Source organism: Mustelus asterias, chromosome 8 (assembly GCF_964213995.1).
Source record: "Mustelus asterias chromosome 8, sMusAst1.hap1.1, whole genome shotgun sequence".
Taxonomy (NCBI): domain Eukaryota; kingdom Metazoa; phylum Chordata; class Chondrichthyes; order Carcharhiniformes; family Triakidae; genus Mustelus; species Mustelus asterias.
This window is the reverse complement of record NC_135808.1, coordinates 35,884,267-35,903,542: the sequence shown is the minus strand read 5'-3', so window position 1 is coordinate 35,903,542 and position 19,276 is coordinate 35,884,267. Positions and strand designations below refer to the sequence as shown.

Sequence of the window (19,276 nt, the reverse complement as noted above, 5' to 3'; positions counted from 1 at the left end):
CAATTATTCAGGAAGTAATAGCAGCACATTTGGAAAATCTAATCCAGCAGAGTCAGCATGGCTTCATGAAAGGGAAATAGTGTCTGACTAATTTATTAGTTATTCGAGAAAGTCTCGGTGAGCATGGATAGAGAGGAACCAGTAGATGTGTTATATTTGGATTTCCAGAAGGAAAAGGTGAAGTCATAAGATAAAAGCCTACGGTGTTGGAGTTAGGATATTGGCATAGATGGAGAATTGGCTGATGGGCAGGAAACCATGAGTGAGGATAAAGGGTTATTTTTCAGGTTGGTGACCGGTGGGGTTCCACAAGGATCCATGCTGAGGCTGCAACTGTTTACAATATATATTAATGACTTGGAGGAAGGAAGCGAATGTACTGGAGTCAAATTTGCAGATGACACAAAAATAGATGAAAAGGCAAGTTGCAAGAGGGATACAAACAGTTTACAAAGAGATATTGATATGTTAAGTAAGTGGACAAAAAGTTGGCAAGTGGAGTATATTGTGGGAAAATGTGAAGTTGTCTACTTTGGAAAGGAGAACAAAGTATTGTTTAAATGGAGAAAAACTGCAGAAAGCACAAAGGAACTTGGGGATACTTGTGCACGTAACACAGAAAGCTAACACACAGGTACAGGAGATAATCAGGAAGGCTAATGGAATGTTGGCCCATATTTCAAGGGGGTTGGAGTATAAGAGTAGGGAAATCTTGCTGCAACTGTTCAAGATACTGGTGAGACCACATCTGGAGTACTGTGAGCAGTTTTGGTCCCCTTATGCAAGGGATGATATTATTTCATTGGAGACAGTTCAAAGAAGGTTCACTAAGATGATCCACAAAGGGGTTATTTTATTAGGAAAGGTTAAACAGATTGAGATTATGTTCATTGGTATTTAGAAGAATGAGAGGTGATCTCATTGAAAAGCATAGGATTCTTAAGGGGCTTGACTGGGTAAATGCTGAGAGGATATTTCGCCTCATGGGAGATTCTGGGAGCAGAGGGCACAGTCTCAGAATAAAGCAGCTCCAATGTAAGACTAAGATGAGGAGGAATTTCTTTTTTCAGAGAGTTGAGAGTCTTTAGAACTCCTTTCCACAGAGAGCTGTGGGGGGCAGAGTCCTTGTGTATATTTAAGACTGAGATGGATACATTCTTGATCAGTAAGGGGATCAAATGTTACAAGGAAAGTGCAGGAAGGTGGACGTGAGGAATGTCAGATCAGCCATGATCCTCTTGAATGGCAGAGCAGGCTCAAGAAGATGAATGCTCTATTCCTGTTCTTACTTCCAATGGTCTTGTGGAGGAGTTCTGATAAGGGGTTGGAGTCAGAAGGAAATATTACTGGACTTCTGCAAAGAATGCAGAGCACATTGAAGACCAATCAGTAGAAATCCTGTTCATCCTAACAGGGGCTTTATTGCAATCCTTATTTGGCTGCAGCATGGCAGGGACCTGGGACACAGGCAACAAAGAAGGGAAGCTGTTTGTAGAGTAAGGAGGAGGAGGACTCTTAACTGAAGGGCCTACCAATCTAGGGTCTTCAGAGAATACTTCTCCTGCCACCTCAGCCAGGAGCTGGTCACTGAACTCTACCACCTCAATTGCTTACTACATTCCAGTCATATAACGATCAAGTGCAAATCTCTGCAATGCACCAGTCAATACATCCATCTCATCTGACACCATCGCTTTCACGATCATTCTTTGCTATCATCTTTAAACTTTTAAAACTAGATTTATATCCAGACCACATTCTACCATGGATTGCCATGTTGTTTCATTTATTCCAGCCTCCTTGAAATAAGGACCAACATTTTATTAGCCTTCCTGATCACCTGTGTGCTAGCTTTTTGTGCTTCATGCACAAGTACCCCCAAGTCCCTTTGTGTTTCAATTTTCTGCAGTTTTTCTCCATTTGAATTATACTCTCTTCTTTTGTTCTCCCTTCCAAAATGAATATGATAGCAATGAGTTAACCAAAAAGCGCAAACCTTAAGCAAGAAAAATACAACCTTAAAAAAACTAGCGAATTTGGAAAGGAACATGGGGGGAGTTGGGGGGGGGGGGGGGGGGGGGTGCGGTGGTTGGGAGTAGCACAAGGCCGTAGGCACCTTTTCCACAAGAGCGGGCGGCACACTCTCCCACTGGCAAACTGAGGCCCCAGTTGTAAGAGTTTCTTTCCGCTCTCACTGCACTTTTTCCCCTGTTGGGAAGTTACCAGTGCTGAGTCCACTGCATGGACTGCAAGTGTGCGAGAGGCCGACTTCCTGGGTCTCTGGGCCCATAAGAAGACCCACCCCAAGCCCCCCCAATCCCCATTTATCTTCCTATCAATCACCCGCTATGATTGCTGTTGGGGTGGGTGCTATCCCAGTAGTGGCCCTCTCATCAATTCCTGCCCAGCCCAAAGGCTGTGTGCACATCAGCAGCTCAGGTTTCCCATTAACCCAGTAAGTTGCAATTTGCTTAACTTTGCATTTTGTTCTGATTTGAATTTCAATTGTATGTTGCAAATCTCTCTAGTAAGACCATAACCATGATAAATGTAAGTAAATGTGACATTTATGAGCAATCAATTCTGCCGAATAGGCACATCCACTTTTTTTCAGCTGTATCAATTGCCTCATTGAAGTGTTCCATGTTACTGAAAAACCCATCGGGAGGAGAGTTAATTTATGGAACAAAAGATAATAATTGTGATTTTCTTCCTCTGACAGATACACAGGTGTCCATGGGCACATCAGATAATAATGGAGGAGAGTTGGCAGCAACGTCCAGGACTCCTGAAAGGGCTGATGAGGAAGGGATGGAGGTGAATACCTCACAGCAATGTGGCATGGCAGCTGCAGTGGAGGGAGAGGAGTGTCAGGAGGATAAGATGTCTGATTTGAGGGATGATGTTGATGAGTTAAAGTTAAATATTGTGGCTTGTGTGGAGGAGGAGGTCTGTGATGCTCTGGCTGCTGTGGTGGAGGGAGGGCACTCAGAACTTTCCAGAGTTGAGGAACCTGCGACTTTGGGAGCAGAAGCTCCACCGTCTCTACAAGCACACGGACAACATCAGGCCCATGCTGCTGGTGAAGAAAATGAAGATGATCTGAAACCTCTTGCATGCTTATATCAAGAACAGGTTCAAAGTACGGAGAGTTATCAGGCCACTTCTAACTTGCTTCAGCAAACATTGACTGAATTTAAGACAGATGTTAACCAGAATCTGCAAAGAAACAATGAAATTCTTCAGCATCATCTACAAAGAAACAATGAGATTCTTCAGCATCAGAATGAGTTCCTTTGTCATCTTCTGCAAAGAAGCAATGAAACGTTGAATGAAATGAGGCAGATTCTGTCTCAGATTGTAGCGCCTGCACCTTCTGGCCAGCAGCCGGGCAGTGCAGAGACATCTACCACTGGACATGCCTCTGACTCAGGAGAGAGAACATCACAGGAATGGGAGAGACACAGAAGAGATTAGGGTGTCACCCTCCAACACTGCCTCCTCCACTCCATTATCTCTCCCTCCTGAGGGATATTTTTCCATATGGATTTTTGCCACGACAGAGAGCATGTCCATTGTGAGGACAATGACAGATGAGCCCTCACACACACCACTCACCCGCCCACATCACAGCATCTTCCATTTTCATGAAATCAGGAATGGGCCAGGTCGGGATTTACACATTTCAGAGGTAACTGTTGATAAAAATCAGCAGCTGCCTCCCCTCATGTAGTTTTGGGTGTGAGGTGTCTTAAACTCGATTGTATAGATTGGACCCAGTAGGATCAGATCTGAACTGTGTGGACTTGTTTGGATAAATAAGTTTCAAAAAGTTCGTTTCGTGGTGTCACAAGTAGGCTTACGTTAACACTACAATGAAGTTACTGTGAAAATCCCCTAGTCGCCACACTCGGACACCTGTTCGGGTACTGAGGGAGAATTTAGCATGGCCAATGCACCTAACCCAGCATGTCTTTCTGACTATGGAAGGAAACCCACACAAACACTGGGACAACGTACAGACTCCGCACAGACAGGGCTCAAGCGGGAATCGAACCTGGGTGCTGGCACTGTAAGACAGCAATGCTAACCACTGTGTCACGTTTGTAGAGGATTATGGTCCCCAGACACCTTTTGTGGGAGGTAAGTTGCCTGGTAAGATTATTGAAAGTAGAAATGAATATGCATGGAAAGTGCATAAACTGATTAGAACTGAGCTCAAAGAAATGTCAAAAACAATTGGCAGAAATGTCAAAATGAACTGTTAAGGAAAGCTGCCAAGCTATCCAGGCATTTAAACCTTTAACTCTGAAGAAACTGCAGTGTTAAAAATTATTGCCTTTCATTCTGTCTGTTGACATAAGCCTCAGCGATTGACTGGATTAATGTTGCATATTACAGTTCACAACCATTCATTAGCACAGTAGGGTGTCCTGCCATATTTTGATTCACAGATCCAAGTGGTTATGGACACTTAAAGTGGGACTATGAATTTCAATTTTTTTTTAAAGACAGGAGTATGCAATTGAATGATATCTTTGTAATAAAGAATGTGAATGTACTATTTGGGTTTTTTAAAATAAATTTAATGGTTTAAAAAATAAAGTCTGCAACAGACATTTGGAACTTCATTTTAGTTAACCTCGGCATGAGTCCTGAGATCTACCCATTGTGGATACTGGGTGAGCTGGTATGAGTGGAGAGCATGGGTTGGTTTTAAGTTATCAGAAAGTTGTCATTGAGGTTATAGATGACCATGTGGAAAGGGTGGGGGACAGAGGTTAGTGTGGAGGGTATGAGGAGCCATGGGATTTGTTGGATGCATAAGTTGATATGGAAAATATGGGTGGATCATGGGCAGGGGGAGGATTGGATGACACACAGGCTATGAAGAGCCATGGAAGGGGGGGTGGAGGAGCATTGGTTGGCATGGATGGAATGTGGGGAGTGTGTGCAGATCCCGACCAGGACCCCAAGGTATATTATAAAGCCAAACTAGACCCCACAATTTTTCCATTTCGGCATGAATGTGAGGAAAGGATGCTTCACTCCTTGACGTGGATAACCAGGGAAATTGAGGATCTGATTAAAATGAAAAGGGAGGCGTACGTTAAGTCCAGGCAACAGAAAACAGATGGAGCTCTGGAGGAATACAGAGAGAGGAGGAAAGAACTCAAACGGGGAGTTAGAAAGGCAAAAAGAGGTCACGAAATGTTCTTGGCAGGGAGGATTAAGGAGAATCCTAAGGCATTCTATTCATACGTTAGGAACAAAAGAGTTGTCGGAGAAAATCGGACCTCTCGGGGACAAAGGAGGGGAATTATGCTTAGAACCCAAGGGAATAGGGGAGATCCTAAATGAATACTTTGCATCGGTATTCACGAAGGAGAGGGACGTGTTAACCGGGAGTGTCTCGGAGGGAGGTGTTGACCCGTTAGAGAAAATCTCCATTACAAGGGAGGAAGTGTCAGGTTTTTTAGGGAACATTAAAACTGACAAAGCCCCAGGGCCTGATGGTATCTATCCTAGACTGCTCAGGGAGACGAGAGATGAAATTGCTGGGCCTCTGACGGAAATCTTTGTCGCTTCTTTGGACACAGGTGAGGTCCCTGAGGACTGGAGGATAGCAAATGTGGTCCCGTTGTTTAAGAAGGGTAGCAGGGATAGCCCAGGAAATTATAGGCTGGTGAGCTTGACGTCCGTGGTAGGGAAGTTGTTGGAGAGAATTCTTAGAGACAGGATATATGTGCATTTAGAACGGAACAATCTCATTAGGGACGGACAGCATGGTTTTGTAAGAGGGAGGTCGTGCCTTACAAATTTGGTGGAGTTTTTTGAGGAGTGACAAAAACGGTTGACGAAGGAAGGGCCGTGGATGTCGTCTATATGGATTTCAGTAAGGCATTTGACAAAGTCCCACATGGCAGGTTGGTTAAGAAGGTTAAGGCTCATGGGATACAAGGAGAAGTGGCTAGATGGGTGGAGAACTGGCTTGGCCTTAGGAGGCAGAGGGTAGCGGTTGAAGGGTCTTTTTCCGACTGGAGGTCTGTGACCAGTGGTGTTCTGCAGGGCTCTGTACTGGGACCTCTGCTATTTGTGATATATATAAATGATTTGGAAGAAGGTGTAACTGGTGTAATCAGCAAGTTTGCGGATGACACGAAGATGGCTGGACTTGCGGATAGCGATGAGCATTGTCGGGCAATACAGCAGGATATAGATAGGCTGGAAAATTGGGCGGAGAGGTGGCAGATTGAATTTAATCCGGATAAATGCGAAGTGATGCATTTTGGAAGAAATAATGTAGGGAGGAGTTATACAATAAATGGCAGAGCCATCAAGAGTATAGAAACACAGAGGGACCTAGGTGTGCAAGTCCACAAATCCTTGAAGGTGGCAACACAGGTGGAGAAGGTGGTGAAGAAGACATATGGTATGCTTGCCTTTATAGGATGGGGTATAGAGTATAAAAGCTGGAGTCTGATGATGCAGCTGTATAGAACGCTGGTTAGGCCACATTTGGTGTATTGCGTGCAGTTCTGGTCGCCGCACTACCAGAAGGATGTGGAGGCGTTAGAGTGCAGAGAAGGTTTACCAGGATGCTGCCTGGTATGGAGGGTCTTAGCTATGAGGAGAGATTGGGTAAACTGGGGTTGTTCTCCCTGGAAAGACGGAGAATGAGGGGAGACCTAATAGAGGTGTACAAGATTATGAAGGGGATAGATAGGGTGAACGGTGGGAAGCTTTTTCCCAGATCAGAAGTGACGATCACGAGGGATCACGGGCTCAAGGTGAGAGGGGCGAAGTATAACTCAGATATCAGAGGGATGTTTTTTTACACAGAGGGTGGTGGGGGCCTGGAATGTGCTGCCAAGTTGGGTGGTGGAGGCAGACATGCTGACATCGTTTAAGACTTACCTGGATAGTCACATGAGCAGCCTGGGAATGGAGGGATACAAACGATTGGTCTAGTTGGACCAAGGAGCGGCACAGGCTTGGAGGGCCGAAGGGTCTGTTTCCTGTGCTGTACTGTTCTTTGTTCTAAACATAAAATATGTCAATAGCACAGTATCATTACTAAGATGGCAATTGTTTAATCTTTCTCTTTTTTAAAACTTTGATACAGTGCCGGTTCTCTGAGGCGCACCATTGGGCGGCACGGTAGCACAGTGGTTAGCACTGCTGCTTCACAGCTCCAGGGTCCCGGGTTCGATTCCCGGCTCGGGTCACTGTCTGTGTGGAGTTTGCACATTCTCCTCGTGTCTGCGTGGGTTTCCTCCGGGTGCTCCGGTTTCCTCCCACAGTCCAAAGATGTGCGGGTTAGGTTGATTGGCCATGCTAAAATTGCCCCTTAGTGTACTGAGATGTGTAGGTTTGAGGGATTAGCGGGTTAATATGTAGGGGTCTGGGTGGGATTGTGGTCGGTGCAGACTCGATGGGCCAAATGGCCTCTTTCTGCACTGTAGGGTTTCTATGATTTCTATGATCTACCCAGCCACCTCCTCATCCAGCATCATCTGCACTCATTCCTGGGTACCCCATCGCCCTGGAATGAATATCAACAGGACTCTTCTTCTTCACTCTTGTTATTATAGAATATATTTCTTACAATGAATCACAGAATGATATCTTAATAGTTATAACCAATAGTAGCAGTAAGTATCTACCTAACCGCTCCTCCAAATAGCTGTTTAGATTTCCTGAGGAGGTGTGTAAACTTGTATGCCGGTCTTTCTTAGTCTTTTAATCACCTGGTTCTGCTCTTAAGATTTATTTTTTCTTTACTCCTTTATCCTCCTCGTGGTACCTTGTTTTATTTTAGGGGCAGCATGGTGGCACAGTGGTTAGCACTGCAGCCTTCTATGATTCTAGCTTTTATTTCTTAACTGTTACTTTAAAGAACATAAGAACTCAGAGCAGGAGTAAGCCATCTGGCCTCTCGAGCCTGCTCCACCATTCAATAAGATCATATAGAACATAGAACATTACAGTGCAGTACAGATCCTTCGGCCCTCGATGTCGCACCCACCAGTGAAACCAATCTAAAGCCCATCTAACCTACACTATTCCAATATCATCCAATGACCATTTAAATTCCCCTAATGTTGGCGAGTCCACTACTGCTGCAGGCAGGGCATTCCACGCCCTTACTACTCTCTGAGTGAAGAACCTACCTCTGACATCTCATGGCTGATCATTTTGTGGGCTCAGCTCCACTTACCCGCTCACTCACCATAACCCTTAATTCCTTTACTGTTCAAAAATTTATCTATCCTTGCCTTAAAAACATTCAATGAGGTAGCCTCAACTGCTTCACTGGGCAGAGAATTCCACAGATTTACAACCCTTTGTGTGAAGAAGTTCCTCCTCAACTCAGTCCTAAATCTGCTCCCCCTTATTTTGAGGGCATGCCCCCTAGTTCTAGTTTCACCTGCCAGTGGAAACAACTTCCCTGCTTCTATCTTATCTATTCCCTTCATAATCTATATGTTTCTATGTGATCTCCCCTCATTCTTCTGAATTCCAATGAGTATAGCCCCAGTCTACTCAGTCTCTCCTCATAAGCCAACCCTCTCGACTCTGGAATCAACCTAGTGAATCTCCTCTGTACCCCTTCCAGTGCCAGTATATCCTTTCTCAAGTAAGGAGACCAAAACTGTACACAGTACTCCAGGTGTCGCCTCACCAGCACCTTATACAGCTGCAACATAAACTCCATCCCTCTAGCAATGAAGGACAAAATTTCATTTGCCTTCTTAATTACCTGCTAATTATCTTGTTTAATTATTTAAGTTTCAGCCATTTAAAGACTCACCAAGCAATCAGCTTATCGCTTTTCTGTGAAATCACTCTTGGATTTTTCAAACTGAATGCACTGTTTGGTAGCTGTTTCTGTCAGGCCCGGTGCCCTCCATTCCCTAAAGGTAAAGGAATCCCCAAGCTTCCCAGTCCTTTATTGTCCACTCCCAGAAAAGCATCCCTCGCAGGTCTGGTACTCTCCACTCCCCAAAGGCAAGTGAGGGGCCCCAAGCCTCGTGCTCCCTATATCCACCACTCCCAGAAGAGTGCCCCACGCAAGTCCAGTGCTCCCCTCTCTGAAGGTTAGTGAGGGCCCCAAATCTGAAGGGTTGCGCGCCTGTGTGAACTTGCTAGTGTTGATGAAGGGTCAATAATTGTGAGGAGTTCTCACAACCGTCACACTCGAATGGTCCCCCCCCCCCCCCAAACATCACACCTTAATTGTTTCCCTTCCAAGTGGCTGCCCTTGTGCTAACAGTATTTGTAACAAATGTGCCTTAGAAGATCTTATGAACCTGCAGAGTCCCTGACACACACCTCACACTTGAACAGCCTCTCAATTGTAGGAATGAGTCAGTGGTTCATGAGGCTCGATGAATGATTGAAGCTCTCATTTGGAGCCCATTTGCACTTCTTCCCAGCCTCGCCCTGACTGATCACCCACAGTCAAACCTTCAGAAATTTGGTTCTGACGGAAGGTTCCACATCACTGACCAGTTTCAGATCTGATATGTCAAAGCTCCTGTGACCCGATCAATTTCCAAATGGTGGTTCCACTGTCCAACCTTCTGTGTTCAGCAATGCTGTGAAGAGACTGGATGTCTTCCACAGTTGTTTCTTGGGTGATGGTCAGGATTTAACCGTGGTGTCTATCCTCTTTGTATTCTCTTAGTACAATGCAATCCTTCTTTAAAACAGGAAAGGAAACATGATTTCTTTCAACTCCCTCCCCCCTCCTTTGCTGAAGGAGCTGACTCAGTTAGAGAGTGTTTCACAACGAGCGCCAGCTATTCCCCTGTGTTAGGGATCAGATACGAATCCTTTCTTTTTCCTCACTTAACTTTAGTGTGAGGATAAGGTGTTTCACTCTAGCTCTGATTCTATTGACCCACTAGGAAGCTTTAATTACAATAAACTTTAACAAATACAGTTTAACTATCACGAAAAGAATTAGTGTAACTTTTACCAATTGAAGTACTTAAACATTACAAATTATAATTCATTATTGCTAGTCTCTGTTGTTTCCAATTTAAGCAATGTTCCCCATAGCCTTAAACAACTCTTCAGAATTAGTTCGCAAAAACACATTGGTTTACTTGAGCTGCCAGTCCTTAAGCCTTTTAACACCTCTGCAGAGAGATGCCTATTTTCTAGCAGGTCCCCGACTTCAATCTTCAGAGAGAGGAGCTGCTGCTTCTTGCAAATCCAAACAGAAACTGTCTGCTTTTTCCCTCTGTAATGTTAGCCCCTCCCATTAGCAAATGACATGCTCTTGTCAATCAACCTAATTAAACCCTACTCTGAAACCCCAGGGAACCCCCAAAAAAAACCTCAAAACTGCATTAACTCAGATTAATGCAAATATCCCAATAACTAGGAGCAATTTTTCTTCTGCATTCTCAGCAGGCGGGCTGTCTGGAACAGACAAAGCGGCACCAGAATCTGAGCTGAAGTTTAAAACATTTCCTTCACACGAAACCTGACACACATACATTTCTTAAAGGCACAGTATTGTCACAGCAGTGTTTGATATAAAAACACTCAGAAGAAATGTTAATTCAATTAAGATTTAGAAATTTATCCTATTGTTTTCAAAAATTATTTTAAGGAAACACACTGGGCAGGAAGTGCTAGAATCAGCTTCAATGTAGCTGATTGAAGGGTTCTGGTTTATCCTGGGAAATTAGATACACTGCACTCACTCAGACTGCACATCCCAAATTCAGCTATCAGACAGAGCACTGGACTGGACTATCAAATCCAAGCCTAAGCTCATGGGAATGGCCGAGGCCTCCTGGTAAAATGTTTAAAGAAAATATTGAAACACATTTCATAAATGTGCCACTTCCCCTTTCATCTTCAGCAATGAGTATTCTCTGATTCTACCCCATAGCCACTCCTAGAGTTGGCTCATTACTGACACACACACGTCAGGGGAAACTCTCAGAATACTGCAGACAGAAGTTTCTTTAAAATCCCTGTGCTTTATTCTGGCTCCCAATTCCAATGGTTAGAAATTACACAACTTTACTGACACAGAATGGAGCTCATTTCCATCATGCAAACACTTGCAGAATTGAAGACATCAAGAGACATTTGCAAAGCTGTTGCAGAGTGGACAACGACATTGCAGTCATCAACAACTATAGATTATGTGTGTGGTGGAACATGAAAGAACATGTATTGGCAAGAGAAATTCCGAGGTTGAAGTCACCACGGCCATCGATAGACCAAGTTCAAATGGCCAAAACCCCTTTGTTCCCAGGATGGTGTTTTTGTTCTTGAGGATGACAATGCCATCTGTTAAAGCTGGAAAGAACATTTTGAATAACTCAACCATGAATCCACAGTGACAGCTGTTACTCTTCAGTCTATCCCCTAGCGTCTGTGGTAGAATCCATGGGTGAGTCACCATCGATGGGAGAGTTGCAACAAACAAACAACAAAGCCTTGAGGCCCAAGTGGTATTCCAGTTGACAACTTCAAAGCTGGTGGACTTCTCACATCAAGACTCCATGAACTCATCTAATGGATTTGGGAGGAAAAAGAGCTTTCCCTGACTTCAGGAATGTGACAATTGTAACTATCTTCAAGAAGGGAGATAATTGATGCTGTGGAAATTGAGATATTTCCTTCCCTCTTGTCCAGAGCAAGAAAAATCCTGACACACATTCTCCTGAATCACCTACTTCCTGTGGCTGAGGAAATCCTCCCAGAGACACAGTGACATTTGTGAATAAGCTGCAGCTTCTGTACATATTGATCTCTTCTTTTGGTGATGTTTAGCGATCTGGCCAAAGGTTAAATTTACCTTCTTGAAACAATTGGACTGATGGTGGGAGAGGTTGGAGACAGACACTGCTGAGACAGACAATGCTTTGGAAGGACAGCTTCCCTGTGTGAGCACTGGAGGGTAAACAACACAGACAACTCTGAGTAAGGGAAGCAGGTGAGCCAACTCCAAGTCTGTGTGGAGATGTTGGCGTTTGGCAAGAAAGGAGAGGGTGAAACAATCCTGACACTTGTCACACTGGTAGAGTTTGTCTCCCGCGTGCGTTCACTGATGTTCCAGGAGGTCCAACAACCATCTGAAGGCTTTATTCCTGAATTCGCACTGATAGAATTTCTCCTGTGTGAGAGTCCTGGCGGAGCAGGGGATAAGCTGACTGTGTGAAAACCTTGCTACACACATCACACTTAAAGAGCTTTTCCCATGTGAATCCTCTCATATTCCTGGTGGATTGGATGGTCAAATATGTCACAAAGGTTTCATCACAAGCATCTCACTTGAAGAGTTACTCCCTCGTGTGGCTCCTCTGATGGAACGGAGGTTCGATGACTTCAGGAATGATTTGTCACAAACGTTACACATGAAAGTTTCTCCCCAGTGTGAGTATGTTGATGTCTGTGGAGGGAAGATGACCATGAGAATGATTTCCTGCACACATTGCATGAGAAAGGTTTCTTGCCTGTGTGAATTCCCTGGTGGATCAGGAGATTGGAGGATCAGGAGAAAGCTTTCTCACAAACCTCACACCTGAATGGTTTCTCTCCTGTGTGAGTGAATTGGTGTCTGCGGAGAGTTGATGACACCGAGAATGATTTGTCACATATCTGGCATCTGAATGGTTTCTCTCCTGTGTGAATCCTCTCACGGAGGATTCCTGGGTTCATGATACCAATGGTTCATGAGTCATGATAACCTCAAGAATGATTTGTCACACACCTTGCACATAAATGGTTTCTCCCCAGTGTGCATGCACTTGTGTACGTGGAGGTTCGGCGACTGTGTGAATGATTTGTCACACACTTCACACTGGAATGATTTCTTTGCTGTGTGAGTGCATTGGTGTGCACAAAGGGTTAATGAGTCTGAGAATGATTTGTTGCACATCTTGCAGGTGAATGATTTCTCCTCCGTGTGTATGCATTGATGTGCGTGGAGCTTTGATGACGAAGAGAATGATTTGTCACACACCTCACATTTGAATGCTTTCTCTCCTGTGTGAATGTATTGGTGCCTGCGGAAGGAGGATGCCCCTGTGAATGCTTTATCGCACACCTCGCATGCAAAAGGTTTCTCCCCTGTGTGGATCCTCTGGTGCATCAGAAGATCATATGAGTGGGTGAAAGTCATCTCACAAATCTCACATCTGAATGGTTTCTCTCCTGTGTGAATGTGCTGGTGTCTGTGGGAGGGCTGATGACACTGTGAATGATATGTCACATCCCTCACATGTGAATGATTTCTCCCCTGTGTGAATGCGTTTCTGTACACGGAGATGTGATGACGGAGAGAATGATTTCTCACACACATCACATTTCAACAGCTTATCCCCTAATTGTAGGCTTTGGTGTTTCATGAGCGTTGATGACTGTGTGAAGGCATGATCGCAGACCTCACACTTAAATGTTTTCTCTTCCACGTGGTTGCCCTTATGTTACAGGTGGGACTTGACTGTCAGATCAAATGAGCCTGTAGAGCCTTGCTCACACACCTCACACTTGAACAGCCTCTCACCTGTAGGACTGAGTCAGTGGTTCATGAGTCTCGACAACTGATTGAAGCTCTCACCACACTTGGAGTCCACTCACTTCTTCCCAGCCTCACCCTGACTGATCACCCACAGCTGATCCTTAGGAAAGGTTGATTCTGGTGGAAGGTTCCACACCACTGACCAGTTTCATTTCAGATGATATGTCAAAGCTCTCCTGACCCGACTGATTTCCGGATGATGGTTTCACTGCCCAACCTTCTCTGTGTTGAGCAATGCTATGAAGGGACTAGATGTCTTCCCGCAGTTGTTCCTTGGGTGATGGTCAGGATCTAATCGTAGGTCTCTATCCTCTCTGTATTCTCTGGTGTAGTATGGTGCAATCCTTCTGTAAAACAGCAACAGGAATTTAATAACACTTGGAATTGTGAAGTAGAATCAAAATAAAAGCGCAAACATTTTTAGGTGACCCTAACAAAACCCTAAATATTGTCCTTCATAAGAACATAAGAACTAGGAGCAGGAGTAGGCCATCTGGCCTCTCGAGCCTGCTCCGCCATTCAATAAGATCATGGCTGATCTTTTTGTGGACTCGGCTCCACTTACCCGCCCGCTCACCATAACCCTTAATTCATTTACTGTGCAAAAATGTATCTATCCTTGCCTTAAAAACATTCAATGAAGTAGCCTCAACTGTTTCACTGGGCAGGGAATTCCACAGATTCACAACTCTGTGTGAAGAAGTTCCTCCTCAACTCAGTCCTAAATCTGCTCCCCCTTATTTTGAGGCCACGCCCCCTAGTTCTAGTTTCACCCACCCATGGAAACAACTTCCCTGCTTCTATCTGATCTATTCTCTTCATAATCTTATATGTTTTTGTAAGATCTCCCCTCATTCTTCTGAATTCCAATGAGTATAGCCCCAGTCTACTCAGTCTCTCCTCATAAGCCAATCCTCTCAATTCTGGAATTAACCTAGTGAATCTCCTCTGTACCCTCTCTAGTGCCAGTATATCCTTTCTCAAGTAAGGAGACCAAAACTGTACACAGTACTCCAGGTATAGCCTCACAGGCACCTTATACAGCTGCAACATAACCTCGCTGTTTTTAAACTCCATCCCTCCAGCAATAAAGGACAAAATTCCACTTGCCTTCTTAATTACTTGCTGCACCTGCAAATCAACTCCTTGTGATTCTTGCACAGGGACACCCAGGTCCCTCTGCACAGCAACATGTTGCAATTTTTTTTATCATTTAAATAATAATCCATTTTGCTGCTGTTCCTACCAAAATGGATGACCTCACATTTACCAACATTGTCCTCCATCTGCCAGACCTTCGCCCACTCACTTAGACTATCTATATCCCTTTGCAGACTTTCAGCATCCTCTGCACACTTTACTCTGCCACTCAACTTAATGTCATCTGCGAATTCTGACACACTACACTTGGTCCCCAACTCCAAATCATCTATGTAAATCGTAAACAATTGCGGTCCCAGCACTAATCCCTGAGGCACACCACTAGTCACTGATCGTCAACCAGAAAAACACCCATTTACCCCCACTCTTTGCTTTCTGTTAGTTAACCAATCCTCTATCCATGCTAATACATTACCTGTAACACCGTGCACCTTTATCTTATGTAGCAGTCTTTGGTGCGGCACCTTGTCAAATGCCTTCTGGAAATCCAGATACACCACATCCACAGGTTCCCCATTGTCCACTGCGCATGTAATGTTCTCAAAGAATTCCACCAAATTAGTAAAATATGACCTTCCCTTCATGAACCCATGCTGCGTCTTACCAATGGGACAATTTTTATCCAGATGTCTTGCTATTTCTTCCTTGACGATAAATTCAAGCATTTTCCCTGCTACAGAAGTGAAGCTAACTGGCCTATAGTTATCCACCTTTTGTCTACCTCCTTTTTTAAACAGTGGCGTCATATTTGCTGTTTTCCAATCTGTGGGAACCACCCCAGAGTCCAGGGAATTTTGGTAAATTACCACTCGTGCATTTGCTATTTCTCCCGCCAACTCTTTTAATACCTTGGGATGCATTCCATCAAGACCAGGAGACTTGTTTACCTTTAGCCCCATTAACTTGCCCAACACTACCTCTTTCGTGATAATAGTTTCTGGGTCCTCACCTGCCATAGCCTTCCTGTCATCAATTTTTGGCATGTTATTAGTGTCTTCCACTGTGAAGACCGACACAAAATACCTGTTCAATGCCTCAGCCATTTTCTCATTTCCAGTTATTATGTCCCCTTCTCATCCTCTAAAGGATCAATGTTTACTTTAGCCACTCTTTTTCGTTGGAAGGGAACCTGCAACAACTGCCTTATCGGGTCTACATGTGAATCCAGGATGCTCATTACATGGTTAACTCTGAGCTGCTCTCCAAAGCTATGATAGACAGACCCATTCAGACCTGAACAATTTGGCAGGTCAATGTCTCCACCGGATGTACAGTTGCTGTGGGCTGGGGAAAAGGAAAAATTAGGCAGTGTGGGACTAATGCCAGATCCATCAGCCACACTCACAAGACAGCCCCGAACGTCACCCAAGCACAACGCAACACCATCTGTGCTCTCAAGACCAACCACAACATTGTCACCAAACCAGCAGACAAAGGAGTCAGACTGTCATACTCAACAGAACATACTGAACACTTCTGCAAAGAAGTGTACCGACAACTGAACAACGAGGAACACTACAGACAGTTACCCGCAGATCTGAGCAAACAACACACCCGTCATCTCAACAGACTGATCAAGACCTTTGATCCGGACCTTCAGAGCACCCTCCGTGCTCTCATCCCACGTACTCCACGCGTTGGAGATCTCTACTGTCTCCCAAAGATACACAAGGTCAACACACCCAGCTGTCCCATCATATCAGGCAATGGGACCCTGTGTGAGAACCTCTCTGGCTACGTCGAGGGCATCCTGAAACCTATCGTACAAAGAACCCCCAGTTTCTGTCGCGACACTACGGACTTCTTACAGAAACTCAGCACCCATGGAGCAGTTGAATCAGGAACACTCTTCACAATGGATGTCTCGGCACTCTACACCAGCATCCCCCACAACGACGGTATTGCTGCAACTGCCTCAGTACTCAACGCCGACAACTGCCAATTTCCAGACACAATTCTACAATTCATTCGCTTCACCCTGGACCACAATGTCTTCACCTTCAACAATCAGTTCTTCATCCAGACACAAGGAACAGCCATGGCGACCAAATTCGCACCTCAATATGCCAACATCGCCAGGCAGGAGTGTCCCCTTCCTGTTGGAGAACACTTCAGCAGTCAAGGGCACTCAGTCTCTGATAGTTGGGTAAGCTTTCTCCAAGGTGGCCTTCATGACACACAACATCGAATCGCTGAGCAGAAACTGTTCCACACACATGAGGACGCAGATGACACTAAGATGGGTGGAAGAGCAAAGTGTGCAGAGGACGCTGAAAGTCTGCAAAGGGATATAGATAATCTAAGTGAATAGGTGAGGGTTTGGCAGATGGAGTACAATGTTGGTAAATGTGAGGTTATCCATTTTGGTAGGAATAACAGGAAAATGGACTATTATTTAAATGGTAAAAAATTGCAGCATGCTGCTGTGCAGAGGGACCTGGGTGTCCTTGTGCAGGAATATCAAGGAATTGGTTTGCCGGTGCAGTAGGTAATTAAGAAGGCAAATGGAATTTTGTTCTTCATTGCTAGAGGGATGGAGTTTAAAAACAGCAAAGTTATGTTGCAGCTGTATAAGGTGCTTGTGAGGCCACACCTGGACTACTGTGTACAGTTTTGGTCTCCTTACTTGAGAAAGGATATACTGGCACTAGAGAAGGTACAGAGGAGATTCACTAGGTTAATTCCGGAATTGAGAGAATTCGCTTATGAGGAGAGACTGAGTAAACTGGGGCTATACTCATTGGAATTCAGAAGAATGAGGGGAGATCTTATAGAAACATATAAGATTATGAAGAGAATAGATAAGATAGAAGCAGGGAAGTTGTTTCCATGGGTGGATGAAACTAGAACTAGGGAGCGTGGCCTCAAAATAAGGGGGAGCAGATTTAGGACTGAGTTGAGGAGGAACTTCTTCATACAAAGAGTTGTGAATCTGTGGAATTCCCTGCCCAGTGAAACAGTTGAGGCTACCTCATTGAATGTTTTTAAGGCAAGGATAGATACATTTTTGCACAGTAAATGAATTAAGGGTTATGGTGAGCGGGCGGGTAAGTGGAGCTGAGTCTACAAAAAGATCAGCCATGATCTTATTGAATGGCATTGCAGGCTCAAGGGGCCAGATGGCCTACTCCTGCTCCTATTTCTTATGTCCCAAAGCATGGTACATTGGCGAGACCATGCAGACGCTACGACAACGGATGAATGGACACCGCTCGACAATCACCAGGCAGGAGTGTCCCCTTCCTGTCGGGGAACACTTCAGCAGCCAAGGGCACTCAGTCTCTGATCGTCAGGTAAGCGTTCTCCAAGGCGACCTTCACGACACAGAATCGCTGAGCAGAAACTGATAGCCAAGTTCCGCACACATGAGGATGGTCTCAACCGGGATCTTGGGTTCATGTCACACTATCTGTAACCCCTACGATTTGCCTGGACTTGCAAAATCTCACTAACTGTCCTGGCTGGAGACAATTCACACCTCTTTAACCTGTGTTTAACCCTCTCTCCACTCACATTGTCTGCACCTGTAAAGACTTGATTACCTGTTAAGACTCACATTCCAACCATTATCTTGTAATTGAGTTTATGTCTATATATGCCCTGTTTGTGAAACAAATCCTACACTTACCTGATGGAGGGGCAACGTTCCGAAAGCTCGTACTGCCAAATCAGCTTGACTCATGTCGATCAGGCCCAGGACAGGGTGGTTTTGGTCTCCCGTCCTGTCTTGTCAGCCTGGATCTGAAATGTCTCAACTTGTTGAGACTCTGAATTGGATTTGATTGAAAAAGTATTTAAAAAAATAAATCTGTTGGATTTGAACCTGGTGTTGTGAGACTTCTGACTGGGACTTTTGATTGACATCTCTCACAGCCAATCAGCCACATGGGTATATCAACATCCGCCCATCAGTGACATGTCAATCACGCAGACTGCCCATTCAGAGAGAGGGGGCGGGTTTTAAGCTCTTCGCTTGCATTTCAGGAACTACATTACCCAAGCTGCACGTGATCCCGGGCCTGCGCAGTGAGGAGCGGCAGAATGGAATCAAAGAGCCAGCCCGCGGTGCCTGATGGGAGTTGTAGTTCTGCCGCGCGCAGCGGCGGTTGGCTCCCAGCGTTCGGGAGTTGGAATGTGAGGAAGCGCGAGCCCCGAGCGGCTGAATCGAATTGAAAAGCAGAGATTGACCCTTGGTAGGAACCAGAGCGATGGCGGTGGGAAGGTTCCTATTGCAGGAGAGTCACAAGTCACAGCAGACCCACTGAGTTGTCTAAACTGAGTGTAGACCAGGGCGCAATGCACAGACAGGTATCAATGACCATCTTGGATTGGTAAGAGACACAATGAAGATAGATGAGAGAGGAAGAAAGCTCATGGAGAATGGGCACCAGTAGAAAGCTGATGGGCCGAATGTTTCTGTGCTTTAAAAACTCGAATCAAAATTAAAAATGCAGGTCAGGCACAGCCTCATTTCCTCACCCTCACTGTCGCACCCTGAGGACCGACAGTCAAAGTGAACCTTATTGTCTTGTGTGAGATTTGAACACCCTGCAGTCAATC

General features: G+C 44.9%; 2 protein-coding genes across 2 annotated transcripts in view; one reads left to right on the top strand and one right to left on the bottom strand.

Moving 5' to 3' along the window:
* Positions 1 to 19,276, bottom strand: part of LOC144497009 (uncharacterized) — a 107,507-nt gene that overhangs the window by 73,575 nt on the left and 14,656 nt on the right. The window contains 3 exon segments of the mRNA XM_078217690.1: positions 12,431 to 12,633; positions 12,746 to 13,213; positions 13,215 to 13,438. Of these exon segments, the coding sequence (XP_078073816.1) occupies positions 12,431 to 12,633; positions 12,746 to 13,213; positions 13,215 to 13,438 (895 nt within the window).
* LOC144497056 (uncharacterized) overlaps positions 1 to 19,276 on the top strand; it is a 28,195-nt gene that overhangs the window by 3,053 nt on the left and 5,866 nt on the right.